Source organism: Equus quagga, chromosome 2 (genome assembly GCF_021613505.1).
Source record: "Equus quagga isolate Etosha38 chromosome 2, UCLA_HA_Equagga_1.0, whole genome shotgun sequence".
NCBI lineage: Eukaryota > Metazoa > Chordata > Mammalia > Perissodactyla > Equidae > Equus > Equus quagga.
Window position 1 is genome coordinate 91362951 of NC_060268.1, and position 21732 is coordinate 91384682.

Genomic DNA, 21732 nt, shown 5'->3' on the forward strand with positions numbered 1-21732 from the left:
TAAACACATATGTAGTTCCCTTTCTCTTCTGCATCTTTTCCTTCACTCATTGTTAATATAAAAAGATTTAAATCGTTACAATTTAATCCAAGAAGAAGGCCAAAATTACCCTCTGTGGACCGGCTAGATATAGTTTTGGGGACATTTACATCAAAATGCTTTTCCCTCATACGTTTCTATAGAAACTTCTTTTTAGTCCAGACCAGCAGCTGGTCTGCTTTTTGTACTTTTCTCCCCAAAGAAGTGCCTTCCTTTATGAATTCTCTGGGGCTGCTATCACTGATCACATCAATAATGTCCCATAGCAACAGTGGTGTGTGTTTTTTAAAAATTATTATTCCTTTTCTGCTCATTTTGTTTACGGACAAAGAGTCTACTTTCCTTTCAAGAAGAGAACTGAGATCTTATTGGCCAGAAAGGGAGAAGCATTCTTTCATTGGTTGGTGAGTATTGCCTCGTCAGCCAATCAGAGGATGCCATTTATCCTTTTCTGACTAGCTGAGTGAGGAGAGTACCCAGAATGGTTGAATCTGCCTTAGTGCCATTAAGTAGCAAAGGATGGAACACAGAGTTCTGGGACCCAGGATCTGGGATTTGCTTTGGCTAATGCAGATTGCATTCGGTTTGCAAGGATGAACTTCGCTACTTAGTTGTTTGTAGTTTTCTTGAACACACCTGCATAATACACTGTTCTATGGACTTTTTCTTTTTCATTTTAAAATATATCATGATAATCTTTCCAGGTCAGTGCAGGTTATCGGCATCAACACACCAAGGGGCCAGGGCCCACTTCCCCTAGAAGTACAAAATTGGTTCCCACCCTTGGGGATTTGGTGAAAACTTTTGGGGATGAGGATGGGAAGCTAGAAGAGGAGAGAGTTGTGTTACCTATGATGAATCGACATATCAGCTTTTGGATTCATTCTGTCCAACTTTGGTGTCCCCGGTAGTTTTGTTTGCTTGGTTTTCCACTTTAATTCTTCACAGATGCCCTTCTGGCCTGCATTTTCAGTGACAAGTAGAAAAGCTGGATGGATGATGGAGATGATGGCCTCCTATTTGGTGTAAGAGCAGACCCCTCACTTTCAAGGAAGGTTTGTGGCGCGGAGGTGGCGGTGACCCATGGGAACTGGAGATTGTCCGAGTCCCTCGTGGCCCTGGACTTGGGTAGGTCTTTTAATTTTTCTTTCTCCCTGCACCAAATACTGCTATTTAGGGATGCTGGCATTAGTCTCCACTTCTTTAAAAGGCAGAGCTGTCAAGTTCCCTCCCTTCCAAGACGGAAGCTCTCTGACAACACCCTGGGAGAACCTTTAACCTGACAAAGCCTTAACATGAGTACAGACCCCTGTGGTCAGTCTTGTCTTGGTTCTTGGCTGGAGAGGATGCTGGGAGTGCAAAGATGCTTGACCATAATGGTGCTCTCAAGAGCCACCTCCTTTAGCGGCCCCATCTGTGCAAGGGTTTCCATGGGACCATGAGCCCCAGTGCTAGACTAGAAGCCCTTCAATATCAGGGGCTATGTATTGCACCCCTTTGACTCCTTGGAGCTTAGTTATGTTTAAGGTAGGGGCTCAACAAATGTTTGAACTGAATCCTACAGGCTAGTATTAGGACTCGTCTCTTCACTTCCTCTTTATGACAATGGCGGCTCTAACCCTAGACCCTCCCCCACCAGTCCCTTCCAAAAGCTTCATATTCTCTAGCTCTCTTCACAAAAGATAAATGAAGGCTCAGTTAATTGTTGCCATGGTTACGTTGAGTGGCCACACTGAGGATCCCTATCACCCATTACTGTGAGGAGGAAAAAGAAAGGAGGGGTTCGGGGATCATTGTCAGGGAGGAAACCATGGAAACAGGCATTGCTAAGGGGATGTCTTCAAATTCAGAGGAAAGAAACCAGAAGTGGGGAGAGGGAGTTGGCGGGCTCAAGGGCAGGTCATTTTTTTCCAGGTATGTTTCTCTGAGACTATAGCAGCCTCTTTTGCTACTTACATCTTCCCCGAATCCGGACAGAGCCCAGAGTTACAGAATTTGAGAAAACAGGGGCCACTGTGAGGCTCCAGTCCATCTTCATTGGTCCTGGAAGGAAAAAGCCAATGAAAATGGATCTCTTGTATTCACATCATGATCACACTTTATCCCTGATCTCTGCCTTTTTGCCAACCAGTTTCACATACTATGAGCCAGGCTCGGAGCTAGGCACTGGGCTATAAGGATGAGCAAAGGAGCCCCTGCTCGCACGCTGAGCTTACATCAGGACAGCCACTTGGTGGCTTTGGGGCCAGGGTGGCTCCCATGGGCTGGACTGGACAGTCCCATAAGGTGGTGTCCAGAGGGCTGCCAGGATTCTCTCCAAATTCTCTGTGTAATACCTTTTAGCTTATTTATTACTGCCTGAAGTTTACTGAGAGCTCCCTGAGGACCGCCTGCTTCTCCTGGGAATATCTGGGTTCTGACTCCTCTGGGGAACCCCTGGCATCTCAGTGAGACTTCTTCTCCAACATCAGCACTCAGGTCTTTTTCTCTGAACCAATACACCGAGGAGAATGTCTTGGCCCTCTCTCCACACTGCCAAAGAGACACGATGTTTGTTGTTGTTGCTTTAAAGGGAAATACGAGACAACAAATACTCTCCTCCTTGAGGGGTTTACATGGGGGGGTGGGGGGGGGTGCTCAGCCCCCTGCAGCCTGGAGCAGCATTGCTAGCCCCTCACTGGGACTGGGGAGAGGGAGTCTGGGCCTCCTGGGCGCACCTTCCTTCACATCCTCCACAGCAGATCTCTGCATTTTCCCAGGCCCACCTGCCTAGAGCTGACAGCTGGAAGGGGCTAGGCCCCAGAGCTGGGCCCTGCCAGCTTTCTCCATGGCCTTCACTGCCCCTCAGTTGCTCCTTCTCCAGGCAAGCCGGTCCCCACTCTGGGTGGAGAGAACACAGCGAAGCAAGGAGGGGTGGACGACAGAGGACGAGTACTCAATTAAAAAGGGAAAGAATTAAAAGCAGCACCAATAAGGAAGGGTAATTATCCTCCGGCTGCTGCAGAAATACAATTAGGGCCGTGCCCTCGGAGCCGCCAGGATATTGCGGCTTTTGCTAATTAACAAGCGGATATGCCCTGCCAGTGCAATTAGCGGCTGGCAAGGCAGCGGGTGCCTGGCCTCGCCTGCGTCAGGGGCCAGCGGGGAAATGCACCGGGGAGCCCAGCGCCAGGCCTGGGGGGAAGGCGAGGGGGCCAGGATGCCCCCTCGCCCTCCCCTGCCCCGCTGCCTCTCCTCTCCAGGCTACTCGCCTCAGCACCCATTTGCATCCTGGGCTGGGGCTCAGTAGGCTTTTCGGGGGCTGGGAGAGGACCTGGGAGAGAGGGGTCCCCATTGCCTGGGGCTTTTCCTTTTTTCTCATCTCTGTGATTATGATTACTGAAGAGGGTAGAGAAATGAGCAGCCTGCTCGCCTCCCCTTAAAACTAAGATCCCAATGATAAAGGAAGTGTGTTCATTGTAGAAAATGGAACACTGGAGAAAAGAAAAAGAAAATAGGACCCCCCCCCCCCCCCCCCCCCCCACACACACACACACTTCTGAGCAGAGGTTCGGGAGAATTCCGAGGGGGGAGGGTGGTGGGAGGATGGGCGGGGCGGCAGGGGCGCCGGCCCCGCGGGAGCCTCGAGGGCGGACGGTGGCGGCCCCAGGTCGCCGCAGCCGCGGGCAGCGGCCGGGCCAGCCCCATCTGGAAGACTAGTGATTTTGTTGTTGTCTTGCTGCGCCCAACAACAAGTCCCAGTCTGCCGCATGGTGCGGGCCACCGCGGCGGGGGTGGCGCCGGGCCGCGCACCTCTCGCGCGCTCCTTCTCGGCTTCCCTCTGCACCTTCCGTGTCTCCCGGAAAACACCTGCGAACACCCCTGCGCAGCGCGCCTCAGGCAGACTCTTCCAGAAGCAAGGACACACTATAGAGTGAGAGGGGAAGCCTGGGTGGGGCGTAGGGGGTACAGGGTCTCTCTCCTCGGGGGCCCTGGGCTGCTTCCACGCCGCTGACCAAGCGCAGGGAGAGGAGATGCCCTTCCTAGGCTGATGCACCCAAGCGCCCTTTTCGGTTGGGCACCCGCCGTGGGAGGCGCCATAGGCCTGGGTGACACCCAGGCTCAGCGGTCCGATGTCCTCGGCAGGAGGGAGCCACACGTGTGTGCAGGCGCCAAGCGGCGCGGGCTCAGGACCCAGGTCCCTCGGATGCTTGGTGACCCGGCGGCAACGCGGAGGACACGCCTGACCCGGGCTGCCTGGAGCTTCTCTGGTGCCCACCCCAGGGCTGCGAGTGGACTCGTGTGTGTGAAACTTCTTCTCCGCCCCAGAATCTGCCTCAGTGCTGCTGGGCCCACAGGTGTCACCAAGGGAGAAACTGGGGTGCGGAAGCCCAGTCCCCCAGCTGTGCTAGGGGGCCGCCCCCCAGCAGAGCAGAAGCAGGCATCATAAAAACCATTTGCCAGCCTTTCCCAAGTCTCCGAGTTGGGGGGAGGCACCTTGCCCTAAGATGGTCACCAAGTTCCAACAATGAGATTGTCAGTGGGGATAAATTTTTCCATGCCCCACCTAGTCCTTTCCAAGTCTATTCCCACCCGCCTTCCCCTTCCACATGGCAGGCACAAGGGACCCCTGGGGCCCTTGGGTGGGAGAAGGGGAGGGTTGGTCAGCAGGCACAGGAGGCAGAAAAGGCAGCCTTTCTTTCAGAACACTAAAGCATCTTACCAACTTAAACTGGGTTGGGAGCTGTACTCCTTTAGAGATCGCTAAAAATGCAACCACGAGCTGAGCTTACCCTCCCCCTACCACTGTCTAGCTGTGTGACCTTTGGCAAAGCACTTAACCTCTCTGAATCAAATCAGCCCTTCACTTCCACCCAGAGGCTGCTGCCATCACTGATTCAGCTGGTCCCTCCGCTCCTCCACACGGGCTCTCTTCTCTCTCATTTCCTGCCTGAAACCAGTGCGCAGCCAGTCCTATTAGAAATCTCATTCACACTTGAGAAGGCTGCAAATTGGTGTCACTCAGCAGGTGTCTGCCCTTCACTGGGGGCGGCGGCCAGGATTGCACAGAAGGGGCAGAGAGAGCTGGGAACAAGAGAAGGCAGTCAGACCTCCCCCAGGCAGCCCTCAGCATCCCAGGCTGGTGTGGAGACAGAAGGGGAGAGATCCTACCTCTGGGAAACAAACATGTGGGGAGGGGAGGGGGGTGCCCTCCTGATCTGAGAGATGGATGAGAGAGCCCTTGTCAGTATGTAGCAGGGTGTAAAACGAGCCAGACACACCCCAGTTCCAGTCCTGGCTTCACCTCTTACTGGCTGTGTGACTTGGAGCCAGTCACTCGACATCTCTGAGCCTCAGATCCCTCACTAGTAAAATGGAATTTATCACATCTACCATGCTAGGTTGTTAGGATAATCCAGCAAGAGAAGTGTCATATACATAATGGCACATCTAAATACTCAACAGTCGTCTCTTTGCCTCCTCTGTCATGGTTTTTCTCTTCCCGGACCTGGGGCACCACGGGTGCCCTTCCCAGAGTAGGAACAGTCTCCCCTGTCGTGTAGGAGTTTTATCCCATTTAAATGTTTATCCTTCCTCTCCCCAGATCAGTATCTTGCCCATTTCAGGAGGCTCAATATATACTGAAAGAATGAAAACAGGCCACATTCCCACCGAATCCCATTTTTAAAAAATGCAGAAACCAAGGCTCAGAGAGGTTGTGTGACTTACCTCTAGGTCACTCAGCAAAATCCACAGCTGACTGCTTCTTAAAGTAACTTTCTAGGCGTCTCAGCACACAAGAGGGTTGGTGACCCAAGGGTCAGGGCATTTGGGGTGGGGTGTGTCTGACTTCACAGCCAGGACTCCCTCCCCACCCCCTCGTCCCCCCGGGGAGTGCTCGGCTGCCTGTATTTTACACCCTGCTGCATATCAACAGGGGCTATCTGGGCCTCCTCGCCTTAATTAACTGCGTGGACCGGGGTTATGCAGCCCGCAGGCAGGTTTCCAAGCTAGCATCAGCTTCCCTGGATGAGCAGGGAGGCAGCGCCCTCTGCTGCATTCTCTAGGGAGCTGCGCTTCAGCGGCGATTCTCACCCCAAATCTCCACGTTGGGGCGCCGCCCCGGACCCGTTCAATCAGAATCTTGCCGCGTGACCCAGGCGGCCAGGTTTTGTTCAGCTCCGCAGGCGATGCCAATGTTCAGCCGAGACTGAGGACCAGCGATTTAAGGATTAACGTTATAGGGGAAGAAACTGTAGTCTAGCATGGGACAAGTAACGGTGGGGGATAAAAATTCCTCTGGATCAAATCCTTCCAATTTGGCATGAAAAATCAGTCATGTGAGACTTAACCGGGGCCTAGGAAACCTGGAAATTCTCAGAAGTTGAGGGAAGATATAAAGCTATCATAGGGGTCTTAGTGACAGGCTGTGTCCAGGCGGGTCCAAAGTCACTACTGCATCAAAAGTGCTAATAGAGAGGGAATCTGCTTGAATAAAATGAGTGAATGATTTGCATTTGGCCTCCAGAGTTTTCTCAGCTTCATACCCTCTAAACAAGGAATCTTAAATTTGAGCATGCATCAGATGCTGTTAATCATTTTGTTAAAGCACAGATTGGGGGGGCCCCACCCTCTGAATTTCTTTCTGAGGAGTCCATCAAATTCCCAGGGGATGCCTAGACTGCAGGTCTAGGACCACGCTTAGAGAACCACTGTTGCAAAACATGACCAGACCGGCAGCCCACTTCAAGTCTGTACCTGGTCCAACAGCGTGGGAATCCCATAGCATCTCTATTAGTCCTCAAAACGGGTACACTAGCCAGGCAGAGTGACGCTTTGACTGCGGCAATAATGATTTGTAAGCACAAAATAGATCAAATCCTAGGTCTCAAGGGCTTCCAGACTGACGGGGGGAGGGGGACGGACGCGGGGGGGGGGGGGGGGGGGGGGGGGCTTGGGGTCCATGGGGGCGGGGCTTGGGTTGTGGGCTTTCCTCCCCAAGCCCCAGCTCAAGGTGGTTCTGTTCCAGAGGAGCCTCAGACTTTATGGAAAGAGGAGATATTTTCGCTCCAGGAATGGGAGGGTGAGGTCCCTAAAGGGGGGTTGGGGCACTGCCATGCACAGTCAAGATGCCACTATTGGGCCACCCATACTGTATACCTAGGGACCTTCAACTTTTTTGCTTGATAATATTTTTTTTACCATAAGTCTAAGTAGTCACAAAGGATGTATTGTAAATATTGACATCTTAATAAAACGTGTCCATAAATGAATGCAATGGAGTCTAACTATCAGCATTTGATACCAACATTATCCATTTTTAAAGTACATGATAAAACTCTTAGGGACAATGTTGAATTTTACTTGAGCCCTGTGCTCCTGGAAAACAGCAATGGTTAGGAAATTCTCTCATCCTTTTGTGCTCTGGAAACGGGGTACTGCAGAGAAGCACACAGCCCCATCTGACCGAGCTGAGACTCACGGATTCCCCCATTACGCGCCCAGGACGAGGAGGGAACCCATACCCCAAATTTTGGCTCTTGGCCTCATCAGTGAGTAGCTGAACTGCTGGGCCCACTGATCAACGGGAACAAAGTGCTTGTTAACCAAACTTTGGTTAAGCTTCTCTTCTTCCCCCAGCTCCCGAAACGATGGCCCACCCTCAACCAGAGCCAGTCTACGCCCCTCCTTAAGGACCCCTTCTGAGAACAGGCCGGCTTCAGGGTACTCTGATCTACTGTCCGCATAACAGATCCAGTCATGCTGTGCATCCCCCTCCCTATCTCTGTTCTTTCTAGCCTTGTCGACTCCTCCTTATGAAAGACAACCTTTGTGCCTAACTTTGAGTTGGCACATCTTATGATCAGAGCATCCTCCCTATTGCAGTGGCTCTTCCCTCCCCTCCCTGCTAATCATCCTTTCCAATAAAGTCTCTCCTTACTAAACCCAATTTGTTTTGTATTTACCTTATACGCAACATTTTCTTTTCTCCTTGAACTTGTATTTCCATTCGACATCTGCTGCAGAGTTTTATCCCGGCATAAAGTATTTTCCTGCTTGGCAGTATTTTCTGCAGTATCCACTCACACAAAATTACGTCAATTGATTTGAACTTGTTAACTCGTTAGCTCTAAAAAAATGTGCTGTGGCCCATAAGGTTCTAAGTGTTAATTTTTTTCCTACTGGATTGAGATATCATTGCAAATATTTGTAATGTATGTGATCAAATAAAATATATATACCATTCATTATATGAGTGATAATTTTTAAACATAAAAATTAATTTGGGGGCTGGCCCGGTGTAGTGGTTAAATTCTCATGCTCCACTTTGGTGGTCCAGAGTTCGTGGGTTCAGATCCCAGGCATGGACCTACACACCAGTCATCAAGCCATGCTGTGGCAGCGTCCCACATATAAAATAGAGGAAGATTGGCACAGATGTTACCTCAGGGACAATCTTCCTCACTAAAAAAAAAAAAAAAAGTAAATTTTTATTAGGAATGCCGTTGAAAATATGTCTCTTAAAGAGATAGAGTGAACCAGTTGTTTCTCCATTAAGTTTATAAATCCAGGGATGAATATTGCTTTTCTACAAGAATGAGACAGACTTGGGGCTTCTATTTTGTTTTTATGGATATAAACATCGATAAACATCATTCACATGAAAAGCAGACAGAAGTGGAAGGAGGTTTATTCTAGCAACGTCTCTCAGTTCTTTTAATTCCTGACAATTATCTATCCTCAAGAAGAAATATTTTTAATGGCCTATTAGCTGACAACGTGATTGAATCCTCTCCTTGGATTGCAGTGAAAGCAAAGAATCAGAAAGTGCCTGCCTTGTAGAAGGCTTCCTTGCCCAGACCTCAATAATAACCCAAATATAGAAATGCCTTATTGTTTTTCCTCCCCAGGCACTGCTTTTATGCCCCAGGGTAATGCAGCAGAGTGAGGTTTAGAATGGGGGTGTGTGTGACTTTCCTTTCTAAAGCGGGAGACAGCTGGTTATAAAGGGGCGAGGGAAGCTGAGCCCCAAGGACTCCAGGCACATTCTCAGGTCCATGCCCACAGGAGCTCAGGATCTGGGTGCTGACTCCCTTAAAACCCTCCTGGTCCCCAGAGTTTCGTCTCACAAGATCTCCATGTCTGCAGACAGCTGCTCTCCAGGCCCTTCCTTCCACCCTCTGTCCTATGGATGTTGCCTCCTAGGACGCTCTGGAATCTGACCCAAGCTCTTTATCCTTTCTACCACTCTGGCCCCCGGAATCTTATCTTGCCTAAATGTCCACCATCGCCCCCCACCCCCTCTTTCTCCAGGCCTAATCCACTTCTCTCTATCCTGCGGCCAGAGTGAGCTTCCCCAAATGCAAATCTGCTGATGAACCAGCTCTGGCTTCAGCTCCTCCCAGCTTCCCAAAGCCTTCAGGGGTCTGAGTAGGACTTACCTCTCCAGTGGCCTCGTCCTTTGTCCTGCTTCCCTCAAATCTACACTCTGGTCAGAAATAGCGGATTCCTCCACACGTGCACCCCTGGCTTTCTGGGTACTTTGCAACGCCACCACCGCTTCCAAAATGGAGCTAGGAGGAGTCGGACTGCTTCGCTAAGGGTCTTTGGACCCGAGCGGTTTCTCCTTAATTTCTTTGTGTCAATTCCCTTAACTGTAAAACATAATTATAGTACACATCTCAGAAGGGTTTTTGTGCAGATTAAATGCATGCATGCCCAGGCACAGAATGAGTGCTCACATAACAAATATGAGCTGTTTATTATTGCTCTTGCTGTTATTCACGTTGCACTGAATTATCTGTCAACCATTGTTACCGTGCCAGACGGCGAGCGCGAGTCAGGGCTTGTGTTTTATTCTCAGTATCCCAGGGCCCAGCCCGATAGTAGGAACTTAATACTTATGAGTAAAGTATTGCAAAAGAATAAATGAAAAAATAGCACCAAAGGAGCAAGTCTGACCTTAAAAATCTTTCCTTAGTGCCCATCACGAGTATTATTTCACTGAATCCGCACGACACCCGAAGAGGTAGGGGCTCTTATTCCCATTCTGCAAATGGGTGTACTGTGTTAAGTCCTTCTGCCTTTGGTGACACGACGCTCATAGGGGCCCACATCCCGACCCAGGAGGCGGGGTGGATTGGAGCCGGGGACACAGATGGGACCAGGACAGGGCGAGAGCGGACCACGCTCTCCTCCGGTCTCTTTAAAATTTCCCGCCTGCTGGGCACGCGCGATGCAGAAACCACGCCCCTTTAGAATCCCCGCCCCTTGGGCTGGCGCGCGCCAACCCTCACAGAGCCAGGCTCCCGGCCAATCAGAAGAGGCCGTAGGCGGGAGCTGCCGTTCAGCGGGCCAATAGGCGGGCGGCCGGCGCGGGGCTTGCCCAGGCATGTGGGAACCGCCGGCTGCCGGGGCGCCACGTGCGGGCGGCAGGAGAGGGACCCGGCTTCAGGTGATTTCGGGGACCCTCCCGGGGCCCGCGGGGTCGCGCGGGCTGACGCGGTGTGTCCCCGGCCTCCGGGGTCCGCACGTGTGTCCACCATCGGCCTGAAGCGGGGGGCGCCCGGGCCCAGCCGACCGGCTCTCCGGGCCCGCAGGTGTGCAGGCTGGGCCCAGGCGCCGCCGGTCGCGCGTCCCCGCCGGCTGTGGGCTCTGGGACCCGACGGGGCGGCGCAGGGCGATGGGACTCGGCCTGGCTGGCGGCGGCCAGTGAGTGACCAAGGCCCGAGTCCCTCCGGGGTGAGGTCAGGCCTCCATGCGGCGTCTCTTGCGCACGCCGGGCTGGGAGATGGCGCGGGGCTCTACTCCGACTCTCCCTGGCCGGGAACTTCTTAGTGGGCGGGGGGAGGGGGTATCGAGCCAGGTTTTCTCAAATTCGGGCGAGTTTTACTGTCATGGCTTGGGGGTGGGGCCGCGCGCTCTTTAAAATGCAGATTCTCAGGCCCCGTTCCCCCAAATGGCAGTTAAGGTGTCGGGGCAGGCCTGGAAATGCGCGTTTTACGCAGCCGTCGTAGTGGTTTCTGGTACTGAACTGCTTTGGGGAAGCCTCTGCCCTGGGGACGTTCATCTGGCGCTTTAGCGCCGGAGCAGGGTCTAGAACTGCCCACTGCCTCCCGCATCAGCCGGCAGGTGGGTGGCCCTGCTGCCACTGGTGCCTCTGACCGCGCGGTCCCTTCGGGGCCTGTCCCCAAAGGCCTGCTCGCTGCTGATCCCCACAGTGCTGGTTCGGGGCTGGAGAGGATCTGTGTGTGTCCTTCCCGAAACGGTTGTGTCATTGGGGTGAAACTTCTCCCCAGCCTCAGGGAGCTCCATCTGGGGGCCCAGGGTTGGGGCAAGCCCTTGATAACTAACTGTCCGTTCTGACGGGCGTGTAGAAGGGGACTGCTTTCATCTCTTGAAACACAAGGCCAGAGACCTTTTCTCCGGGAACCTAATTTCCGGCTGCTTTGAAATCTTGCCAGCAGGTCAGGGAGGTCAGCGACCCTAGTCCTGGCTTTAGCTCCTGAGCTGCAGGGCCCTCCTCCCTGGCAGGAGTCAGTTATTAGCAGGCCTGGTCTCCCGGTTGCTGGGCTGAGGCCAACCGAGGTTCTCTATTAGTCAGCTCTACTCTGTGACTTGTCATTATGAGGAAGTCGATTATAGTTAAGAGCCTTTTTAAAAGGGAGGAGCTTGTTGGGGACCAGATGAGCAAGCAGAGGCAGGATGAGTCAGGATGGGTCACCATGCCTCGCCCTGGCAGGGTCATCACCAGATGGCACTCCTTCCCTCTCCCCCATTTCTCTTCATCGCTGCTGCTCTTGCTCAGCGTCTTGTCGTCTCCAGACCTCTTCCCATGAGGCAGTTGTGCTCCTGTCACCCTCTCCCTAAACCTTGAGGGAGGCCAATGGTTCCCCATCAATCTCGGGATTAAGCCCAGACTTACAGCACCCTCCAGGAGCAGATCTCTCTCACTGTCCCGTCTCCATCAGCCTTTTCGCCCCCCACCTCCTTGCTTTTCAACTGCCGCACCAAACTCCTCGCCTTCCCACGTGGGTGTGCTTTGCCTCCTGGACTTTGTGTCTGCGTTTTCTCTGTCTGGGTGACTTTCCCTTTCTGGGCGGCCTGGCAGACCTTCCTGAAGCCCTTCAGGGTCCCCTCCATGCCAGGTTTCTACCTGTTGGAATGCCTGGCCTGGTGAGTTAGCGCCGGTCCTCAGTCCGTCACTCCCATCCTGAGCGCAGCCTTGTAGGTTTCTGATGGCCTCTCTCCCCACCAAGCCAGGAGTTCCCTGAGGACACAGTCATCTCCGGCTCTGTAGTCCCCACGGTCTGGCAGATAGCAGGTCTGGCATCAGCTCCCTTCACACACTTCCCTACTATGCACTGGGTCCTGTGCTGGCTGTGGGGAAGGGACGGAGACAAACGAGGCTCTATCCTGCCCTAGGAGCGCTCCAGGGCACAGAGGGGTGAACTTCTTCGTCTCCAGCTAGGCTGGTCATGTCTGGGGCAGGGCTGCTGTGCCACTTCAGTGCCCTCCCTGGGTGCCTTTGGGTTACCCTCACTCGACCAGCAGAGACCAGTCTGGAGACACCAGCCTGGGCTGGGGTGGCTTGTGGACGGGCCCCCAGAGTGTGTTGGGCTTCCCAGAGAGGGGCAGGTCCTCCAGCCGTGGCCCACCTTGTGCCTCACGCCCCAGGGACATCAGGCTTCTTGTGGGCCCGTCTTCCTCAACCCTGGGTTACCTTTGCCCCTAACATGGCCACTGATCCCTCTCCTTTCCGCCTGGAGGGTTGCTCTTCCCCCTTCATGTGGACTTAACCGCTTCCAGCCGGTTCTGCTTCCCTGGCACTGCTTCCCTGGCACTGCTGAGGCAGCCCTTCCCATGCTTTCTGCTTTGTTGCTGCCTCTGTGGTGAAACTGAACTCCTTGAGTCCAGGATCCACCTTTTAACTGCCCCGCGCCTGGCCCAGCTGGACCCCGGAGAGCCTCAGTGCAGCACTGGCCTCTGAACCCAGTGGGATAAAGGGTGGTTCTAGAGGGCTTCCTGGGGAATGTGTGAGTAGGGGGGATGGGAGTGGGAAGGGAGGCAGGAGGAAGGCCTGTGGGTTGGGAGGGGACAGTGAGTCCTGGCCGAGGCAGCTCTAGCCTGGGAGAGCTGGTCACCAACCACGAGCAAGAGTCTTCACCTCTGGGAGAAAGGGAGCAAGTGGCTCTTGCGCCCCTACTGTACGTAATACATGCAGATCCCAGCACTCGGATATTGTGTCATTTCCTCTTTACACAAGAAGTGGGGAGGGGCCGGCCCGGTGGTGCAGTGGTTAAGTTCACACGTTCCGCTTCTCAGCGGCCCGGAGTTCACTGGTTCGGATCCCGGGTGTGGACATGGCACCGCTTGGCACACCATGCTGTGGTAGGCGTCCCACATATAAAGTAGAGGAGGATGGGCACGGATGTTAGCTCAGGGCCAGTCTTCCTCAGCAAAAAGAGGAGGACTGGCAGTAGTTAACTCAGGGCTAATCTTCCTCAAAAAAAAGAAGTGGGGGGTCTGGCCGTTTTACACACCAGGACCCTGAAGGCCAGCAGTTTAGGTAACTTAGAAAGAGCTAAATTGGACCCTGCTCTGCCCTCTTCAAAGCCTTGGTTTCCTGGTCTCTTAAAAATGTCCTGGCCGACTGAGCACAGCAAATGTGAGGAGGCTTTCCAGGCCGGGGCCTTCACTGCTGGGAGGAGGCTGGCCTCACTGCACGGGATTTGCAAATGCACGGGAACACCAGACCTTTCCTGGAGCAGTGGGCTGCTGCAGCATCTCTTCTCGGCCCGCAGTCAGTGATGGAGTGCTTGAAATTGGCCAGGGTTGGGGGTGCCCCAGAAATCTGCGAGGGCTACAGGTCAGGGCTTTTTCTGGTTCTCCTTTTTTTAAGTGGAGCTGGTTTACCAGCACACCACTGCCTATAGCTTATGGTGACTAAACAACACGCCCCACTATTTAAAAATGTTTGTAGATGCTGTTGTGATTGAGTTAGAAAATAAGTAAATAAATTACCTCTTTTTGGTTAATATATACCAAAATAACTATGGTGGGCTTCCTGGGAAATTTTTTCTCCAGGTGCTACTATAGGTCTTTGCCTTCACATTTCATAAAGGTTTTGTTTTTCTAATGGGATTATATAGTATATATTGCTTCTGTGACCTTTATTTTCCCATAACTGCACCTCTAAAAATTTTTGATGCTAACAGCATTGGAGGTGGGCTGTAGCTGGGAGGCTGAGAGTGGATTCTGGGCTCAGATCAGCCTTTCTCTCTTAGTAATTGGCCAAGTTCCTTAACCTCTATGCCTCAGTTTTCTTACCTGTAGTGTGAGGATAATAATGCTTTGGCTTGTTGGGAAGATTGAGTGATTCCATGAAAAGTACTTAGAACAGCACTTTGCGTGTGGTAGTGACTGTCTCGCCAGCCCTGGTGCTCTAGCGGTTAAGATTTGGTGCTTTCACCGCCATGGGCTGGACTGGTTTCCCCGTCAGGGAACCACATCACCTGTCTGTTGGTTGTCATACTGTGGCGGCTGCGTGTTGCTGTGACACTGAAAGCTATGCCACCAATATTTCAAATACCAGCAGGGTCACCCATGGTGGACAGGTTTCCGCACAGCTTCCAGACTAGACAGACTAGGATGAAGGACCTGGCCACCCACTTCCAAAAAAGCCAACCATGAAAACCCTATAAATAGCAGCAGAGCATTGTCTGATACAGTGCCGGAAGGAGAGGATGGAGACCGGGCAAGAAGACCGGGCAGGGTTCCACTCTGCTGTACACAGGGTCCCTAGGAGGGTTAACGGACTCGACAGCACTGACAACAAATGGATTGTATTATCGCAACTATTATTAAAATAGGTCCTCGATTCATTCTGGGAGGCTGAGACCAAGTGGAGCACTGCAGGAGGGAGAGAGGGAGGGAGGGACAGCATTGGCTGGCTGGGCACACTCCTCACCTGACCCCTCTGCCCTGTGTGTTTTCTCTCTAGCGTGCTGCCCTGCTGCCAGGTTACCTCCCAGGCCTCCCTTGGCCCGAGCAGTGAGCTGGTTGGAATGGTGACCCGGCAAGCCCCTGAGCCTGCCCAGTGTCTGTGCCCCTCCCTGGCCAGCCCGACTGTCAAGGATGTGCTTCGGAGAAAGCACAAGAGGAAGAGCCGACAGCACCAGCGCTTCATGGCCCGGAAGGCCTTGCTGCAGGAGCAGGGGCTGCTGAGCACGCCCCCAGAGCCAGGATCCTCCCCAACGCCCGTGCCGGCGGACACACCCCTGGGCACTGAAGCTGCCAGTAGGGAGAACCAGCGCCCAAGGACCGAATCTGGAGGGGTCCCATGCAGCAGAAAGCCCGCCCCCTGGGAATCTGCTGGGCCCTTGCCCAGCAAGTGTGTGGCTATAGACTGTGAGATGGTGGGCACAGGACCCCACGGGCGGGTGAGTGAGCTGGCCCGCTGCTCCGTGGTGAGTTACCACGGTGACGTCCTCTACGACAAATACGTCCGGCCTGAGATGCCCATCGTGGACTACCGCACTCGCTGGAGCGGTATCACTCGGCAGCACATGCGGAAGGCCATCCCCTTCCAGGTGGCCCAGAAAGAGGTGAGGGCAGGGCTGGGGGCTTGTTGGGTCACTGTGATGGGCAGGGAAGAGCACCCCTGGGTTTGAGTCACCACTCGGCCCCTGGCAGTGAGTGATCTTGGGAAATAGAACAGGGTTCGTGAAGTCCTGACCTACCTGCACGGAAGGGTCGTGGAGTGTTCTGTGTGATCACGTTTCTGGGAAGCCTGTGCCAACTGTAAGGTGTAGAGCAGCTTATACTGGACGTTTCCTTTTCTGTTGTAAAAGTATTACCTGTCCGGAGAAAATGGTAAGTCCCACTGTGCTGTCACGATCACCTTCAGGTGTTAAATGTCTTGGTATATTTCCTGATGTTAATTTTTTAAGGTTTTGAAAAAAAATAAATTAGTGTGTGCCAAGAATTCCCAAATGTGCTTGAGAATAGGAAACACCTAAAGCCTTATTAACAGTCTGGGATCCTTGTGCCCGCATCTTCCATGGAGATTCTGATCCTCAGCCTGGAGAGGGCTCTGATGGGTGCATCCCTAACAATCATGCTGTACAAACTTGCGCCATAAAAGCCTCAGAGCTAGGGGCCGGCCCGGTGGCGCAGCGGTTAAGTTCGCACATTCCCCTTCTCAGTGGCCTGGGGTTCGCCGGTTCGGATCCTGGGTGCGGATATGGCACTGTTTGGCACACCATGCTGTGGTAGGCGTCCCACGCATAAAGTAGAGGAAGATGGGCATGATGTTAGCTCAGGGCCAGCCTTCCTCAGCAGAAAGAGGAGGACTGGCAGTAGTTAGCTCAGGGCTAATCTTCCTCAAAAAAAAAAAAACCTCAGAGCTTATGGGGGAAAGGGGTTAGGGACACAACATTCAAAAAACGTCATCAGCGACACCCCAAAAATGAAAACGTAGAAACCTAGTGAGAGTGGGAGCACAGGTTTGCACATGCTAAGTGGTTCAGAAATGCATAAATGCACCAGTGCACGGCACGTTGAAGAAGATCTGAGGTTTCCTTCTGAAGTGGGTGTCGGGAGGGCTGCAGCTTGCGTTGTGGTCGAGTGGTCAGAGTTCTCTGCAATTAGGCGGAAAGAGGGAGTGCCAGTGTGGATGGCGGCTCATCACAGCTGAACTAGGGCGCTGGGAGAGCCTGTGGTGGCTGTGTTCTGTGCATCCCCGCGGGGCCCAGCTCAGCTGGGTGCGGTCTTCTGCATTCACAGTGTTTGTCAACGGCAAATTCGTGCGTAAGCCAAGGCGAAATTTGCATTGTTCTCAAATTGCGTCCTAATCTATCAATCACGTTGGAACCTTCTGCATTTTCAAAACAGGCGTTATAGCAGAAGCACCTGACGTTTCTGGGTTATTCTTGGGATTAGGGAAATTTGGGAAATACTGCTCTGTCATCTTGTGTGGTCCTTTTTCACATAAGGTATGGCCTAAGCATTTCTTTCACACGATTTGGAGGTGGTTTATCCAGCAGGCCTGTCAGGACCAGAAGCAACAGGAAGGGAGGCCTGTGGCAGACCCTCCAGCTCCCCTACGCGTCCCTCATCTGGGTTGCAGGTGCTCCCAGGGGTAGGACCACTTCCTGTCTGCCTGGACTCTGAGCCAGTGTGGAGTGTGCTTGATCCCTTCCACCCCATGGCTCGTGGGGGGTGTGACTAGAGTGTGCTGGCATGTCCCTACGGCTAATCTGAATGCACCGTGTCCATCTGCTGTGAAGGCTGAGTTTAGCGATAAACCACATGATGCCAGCAGAGGCAGGCTGGAAGGGCAGCAGCTAGTGCTGAGGAGAGCCAAGCCCAGCAGAGAGGGCCGGAGGGGGCTGCCGGCCCGTGGTTATGGACGTGGCCTCCCTGGGGCCTGAGGAGGGCAGAAGGCAGGGAGGAGAGAAGTGCATTGTGTGGATGGTCAGGGCTGAGCAAGAGAGGTTCCGAGGGTGAGAAGTAGGAGTCCTGTGCAGCACCGTGGCGGAGGGCCAGAATCCTGAGGACAGCGTCTGTTAATACAACAGCTGCTGTGGATGCTGTGTCTCCAGTGCTAGGCACAGTGCTGTGGACTTCCCCAGCGGGTCTTCATCAGTCATCTGTGTGCTGAGCTTTCGCTGAGCATCACCAGTCGAGTCAGACATGGTTCCTGCATGTTTCCAGTGAGCTTACACGGGGGGGCAGTGGAGAGACCAGGCCAGAGCTAAATGTATACTTGAAGGAGAGAACAGCGGGTCCTGATGTTGATGGGGAGTCCTGGGGAGCCATGACCGTGAGATGGTCAGCTCATGCCACCACCAGCCCTGGGAGGAGTGGGGAGAGTTGGGTGGGGCAGGGGGGCTGGGTAAGTCTTCCAGGCCGAGAGAAGAACGTGTGCCAGCAGGAAAGAGCTGCTTTTTTTGAGTAACTAGAAGACCTGGCCCATCTGTGATCTCCTTTGATGCTCATAAGCACCCCACGGAATGCTCTCAGCAGCGTCCCCACTTTACAGGGCACAGCCTTAAGTGTGCCCCTGGTCGCAGTATGTAGTAAGGAGAAGGGCCTGCATTCAGACTTCGGGAGGGCCGCTTGGTGCACTGTGAGCTCCTGGTCTTCCCTCTCCGGGCTGCCTCCCTCCGGACGGGTCCGTGTACCCATTGGTTAGGGCCTCAGGATGTGTCTCCTGCCAGCCTGAGACGGGGGCCGTCCTGACTCTTCTCTCTCCCACAGATCCTCAAGCTCCTGAAGGGCAAGGTGGTGGTGGGGCACGCGCTGCACAATGACTTCCAGGCCCTCAAGTATGTTCACCCTCGGAGCCAGACCCGGGATACTACTTATGTCCCCAACCTCCTCAACCAGCCCGGCCTCCACACCCGGACCCGGGTCTCTCTTAAGGACCTGGCCCTGCAGCTGTTGCACAAGAAGATCCAGGTGCGTGGTGCAGGAGCGGTTGGGGGGAGCAAGAAGGCCTGCTTAGGCCACGGACAGGGCTGTGAGGCTGCCTCCAGCCTCCTCCTCATCTTCCTTCCCCTGCCCAGGTCCTGGAGTCCTTGATAAAGCGCAGGTCGCCCGCATCTACAAGCAGCTCTGGATGTTTTCTCCATCCTTCCTCCCAGTGCATTGTGAGAGCCAGCCACATTCTTCCAGGCCGATCTCTTCCCCGTCTGTGCCCCCCACCCCAATTGCAGGCTCTGTCTGCATTGCATGTAAACCTCTGTCTCCTGCAGGCAGAGCTGGAGCCTTGGGTCCGGCGGAAGCCTCTCTTGCTCCCACTGGACTTCACATTCACTGTTCCGTCTGCTCATCAAGCCTTTGAAGGCAGAGATTTTTACCATGTTTCCTGTTTGAGAAGATGGGCTTGGCGAAGCTAGATGGCTTGGTCCAGCTGAGATTCCAGTGCTTTGCTGACTGATAGAAGCCATGCCTTCCCATGTAGCGAGCTCTACACCCTGTTCTGAGAGTGCACATTCTTGGGCCTGCACCCAGAGCCGGCAGTGACGGGCCCCTCACCAGGACCTCGGGTAGTGATGTGGGCTCTCGTCCGCAGGTGGGCCAGTACGGGCACTCGTCGGTGGAAGATGCCGTGACGGCCATGGAGCTCTACCAGCTGGTGCAGGTGCAGTGGGAGCAGCAGGAGGCCAGCCGCCTCTGCACCCACCCGGAGGACAGGGAGCCCGACAGCAGCACGGACACAGAGCAGTATATGGAGGACCAGTACTGGCCAGAGGACCTGGCCACCAGCGGAGGAAGTGGGGAGGCCCAGGACAGAAGAGAATGAGGGAGGAGAGGTTCCTGGCCAGCTTCCGAGGGTGGGGAGAGGGGCCAAGAGAGCACTGGGTGCCTCCTGAAGGTGGCCGGATGCAGCCAGCACCCCCAGGGCCCGGAGAGCTGGGGCCCTCTGTCCTCCACTCCCTCTGCCCACAGCACAGCCCCCTCTCTCCAGGGCTGTTGTACCCCTTCTCTCCACTCCTGTGGTTTTACTAACAGCACTTTATAGACACCGTGAAAATGTCAGGTGGACAAGCTGCTAGGCCCCAGCAGGAGTAGGAATGTGCCAACACACTGTCTCAGGCTGGCACTTCCCCACGCCCACGCCGTGCTGTCTAAAGGGATAATGTCTCCCTCCCGGGGTGGGGCTGTCAATATCCAGGAGCTCCCTTATCTCAAGTCAGTGACTTGGGGTGAAGTTCTCTTCCTGTTGTGGCAATCTACCTCTTCCTCCAGAGTCCTCTTCCGGTTCAGAGTAAACACGCCCTGCAGCTGTAGCCAAGGCCCCTCCAGGAGATGGTTCTTCTGTCTGAACTGGCGCTCTGGCTCAGCCATCATGGGAGCTCAATGTAGGCTGGGATGGAGTCAGAGCCCGCTGGGGAGCTGCTCCTCACGTGCTTGGCACCAGCAGTCACCAGGCGCTATTCTGGGAAGAGGGACAGCGGATCAGCTTTGGGTGGAGACTGGATATTTATTTTGACCCAAATCAGGCATTCCTCGTGCCCACTCAACACTAGACTCTCTTAAGCAAAGTCTGAGAAAGAAGACAGTGGCTTGAATTCTGGGACCTCTGCAGAATTGCACTGAAGGGGCCTGCCTGCCTTTATTAAGAGCAAGGCCACCAGTCTGTAGAGGAGCAGAGTCCTCGTGTCCACTGGGGCTGGGGCCCCATTAGGCACTTTGATTGACAATCTCTTTGGTGCTTGGGTTTCCTCCAAATTTCTAAAAATGTTCTCTGTCAGGATTTCATCCCCCATTCCTCTTTCTGTGTTTCCTAAAGGCAAATTTGGGGTGTGGGGGTAGCTAAGAGCTCAGGTCACACAGACCTTTGAGCCCCATCTTTCTTGCCACTTAGAGCTTGGACACCTTAGGCAAGTCTGTGGCTTCCCCCTCGAGCCTGCTCCCTCCTCTGTAAAATGGGGGTAATGAGATGACCTACCTCAGGTGGTGGTCATGAGGATGGAGTGCCGAGTGCTCAGCATGGGGCCCGGTGAGGGGTGGGCCCTGGTCAAGGGGACCTGCTGGGTTTTCTCGAAGGATTAGTTTCAGCCTCTGCAGGGTAACACACCTGAACACACCCCTAGGGCTGAGCGGCTTTGGCCCAGACAGAACTGCGGTGGCTGTTCCAGCAGGTGGGGCTGGGCCTGGGGTGAGGACACAACGTGGGGGCCAGGGTTCTCAGTGCTCCCCACGGCTGCGTGACCTGCATGGACTCTGGCCCTCTGCTGTGTGCAGAAAAACAAGGGCTTTTCGTGTCAGTCTGAGCAAAGCAGCAGGACCAGGAAGGGTGAGGCACCCCTGAACTCTAGGCCACAGATTGTCCTGTCACCCACTCCCTCCCCACCTGCAGAACAGGGAGCGTCTGAGTCATGGCCCACTCCTGGCCCGCCTCCAGGACTTTGTTCTGGATTCCTTAAAAGTCTGTAGCTGACGCCCCACTCACTCACAGCTGAGCAGCAGTTTCGGTTCTTCGCCTGTGGTTTGAAAGAAGCTGGAGCTGTTAGCAGTGGGGAGGTGTGCTGGGCTTACAATCAGCTGTGTTGTAAAACCGTTTCTTCTGGAATAAAATTCAGTTGGAAAAGTGGGTGAAGCGGCCTCTTCTGGGCAGTCTGCAGCCAGGGTCAGGGCCTGGGGTGCTGGCGCTGAGTCGTGCAGGGTGCTTTGGCCTCGGAGGCGGGTGGCTTTCAGGATGGCGCTTGGGATGTGGCAAGAAAGTATCAGACCTCCAGAGTTTGTGTTGTTCATTTTTTAAAATTTTATAACTATATTACAGAGCACAAATTTATTTAACTTGTTTCTTCCTGAAGCTGCATACTCATTTTTTTATCTTAAAAATTTTTAGTTTTAATTGTAAAATATACAACATAAAATTTATCGTCTTAACCATTTTTAAGTGTGGAGTTCAGTAGTGTTAAATATGTTCACATTGGGCAGCCCATCTTTTAGCTTGTGAAACACTATACCGTAGTCCCCCCTTATCTGCAAGGGATGCATTCCAGGACTGCCAGCGGATGCCGAAACCTAGACAGTACCAGCCCCTATATGTATACTGTGTTTTCCTACACATACCTGGCTGTAATAAAGTCTAATTTGCAAATTAGGCACAGTAACAAACAACAACTGTTCTCTCTGGCCTGTCCAAATCGCCAGCATCACGACTTGGGCTTTGGGGCCGTTACTAAGCACAGTGAG

The 21732-nt window shown here is 53.7% G+C and overlaps 1 protein-coding gene across 4 annotated transcripts; it reads left to right on the plus strand.

Moving 5' to 3' along the window:
- The first annotated feature begins 10367 nt into the window (after positions 1-10367).
- On the plus strand, positions 10368-21124 carry AEN (apoptosis enhancing nuclease). Of its 4 annotated transcripts, XM_046655182.1 has the most exons (5): positions 10481-10619; positions 15023-15626; positions 18283-18483; positions 18591-18674; positions 18780-19089. In XM_046655182.1, exons 2-5 carry the CDS (start codon positions 15087-15089, stop codon positions 18921-18923), a joined length of 969 nt encoding a protein of 322 aa, XP_046511138.1. In that variant the 5' UTR covers positions 10481-10619; positions 15023-15086; the 3' UTR covers positions 18924-19089. The 4 variants fall into 4 exon arrangements, with proteins under 4 accessions (XP_046511137.1, XP_046511138.1, XP_046511136.1 ...); XM_046655181.1 differs by lacking the exons at positions 10481-10619; positions 18591-18674; positions 18780-19089 and adding exons at positions 10368-10474; positions 19100-21124; XM_046655180.1 differs by lacking the exons at positions 18591-18674; positions 18780-19089 and adding an exon at positions 19100-21124.
- Positions 21125-21732: the final 608 nt, after the last annotated feature.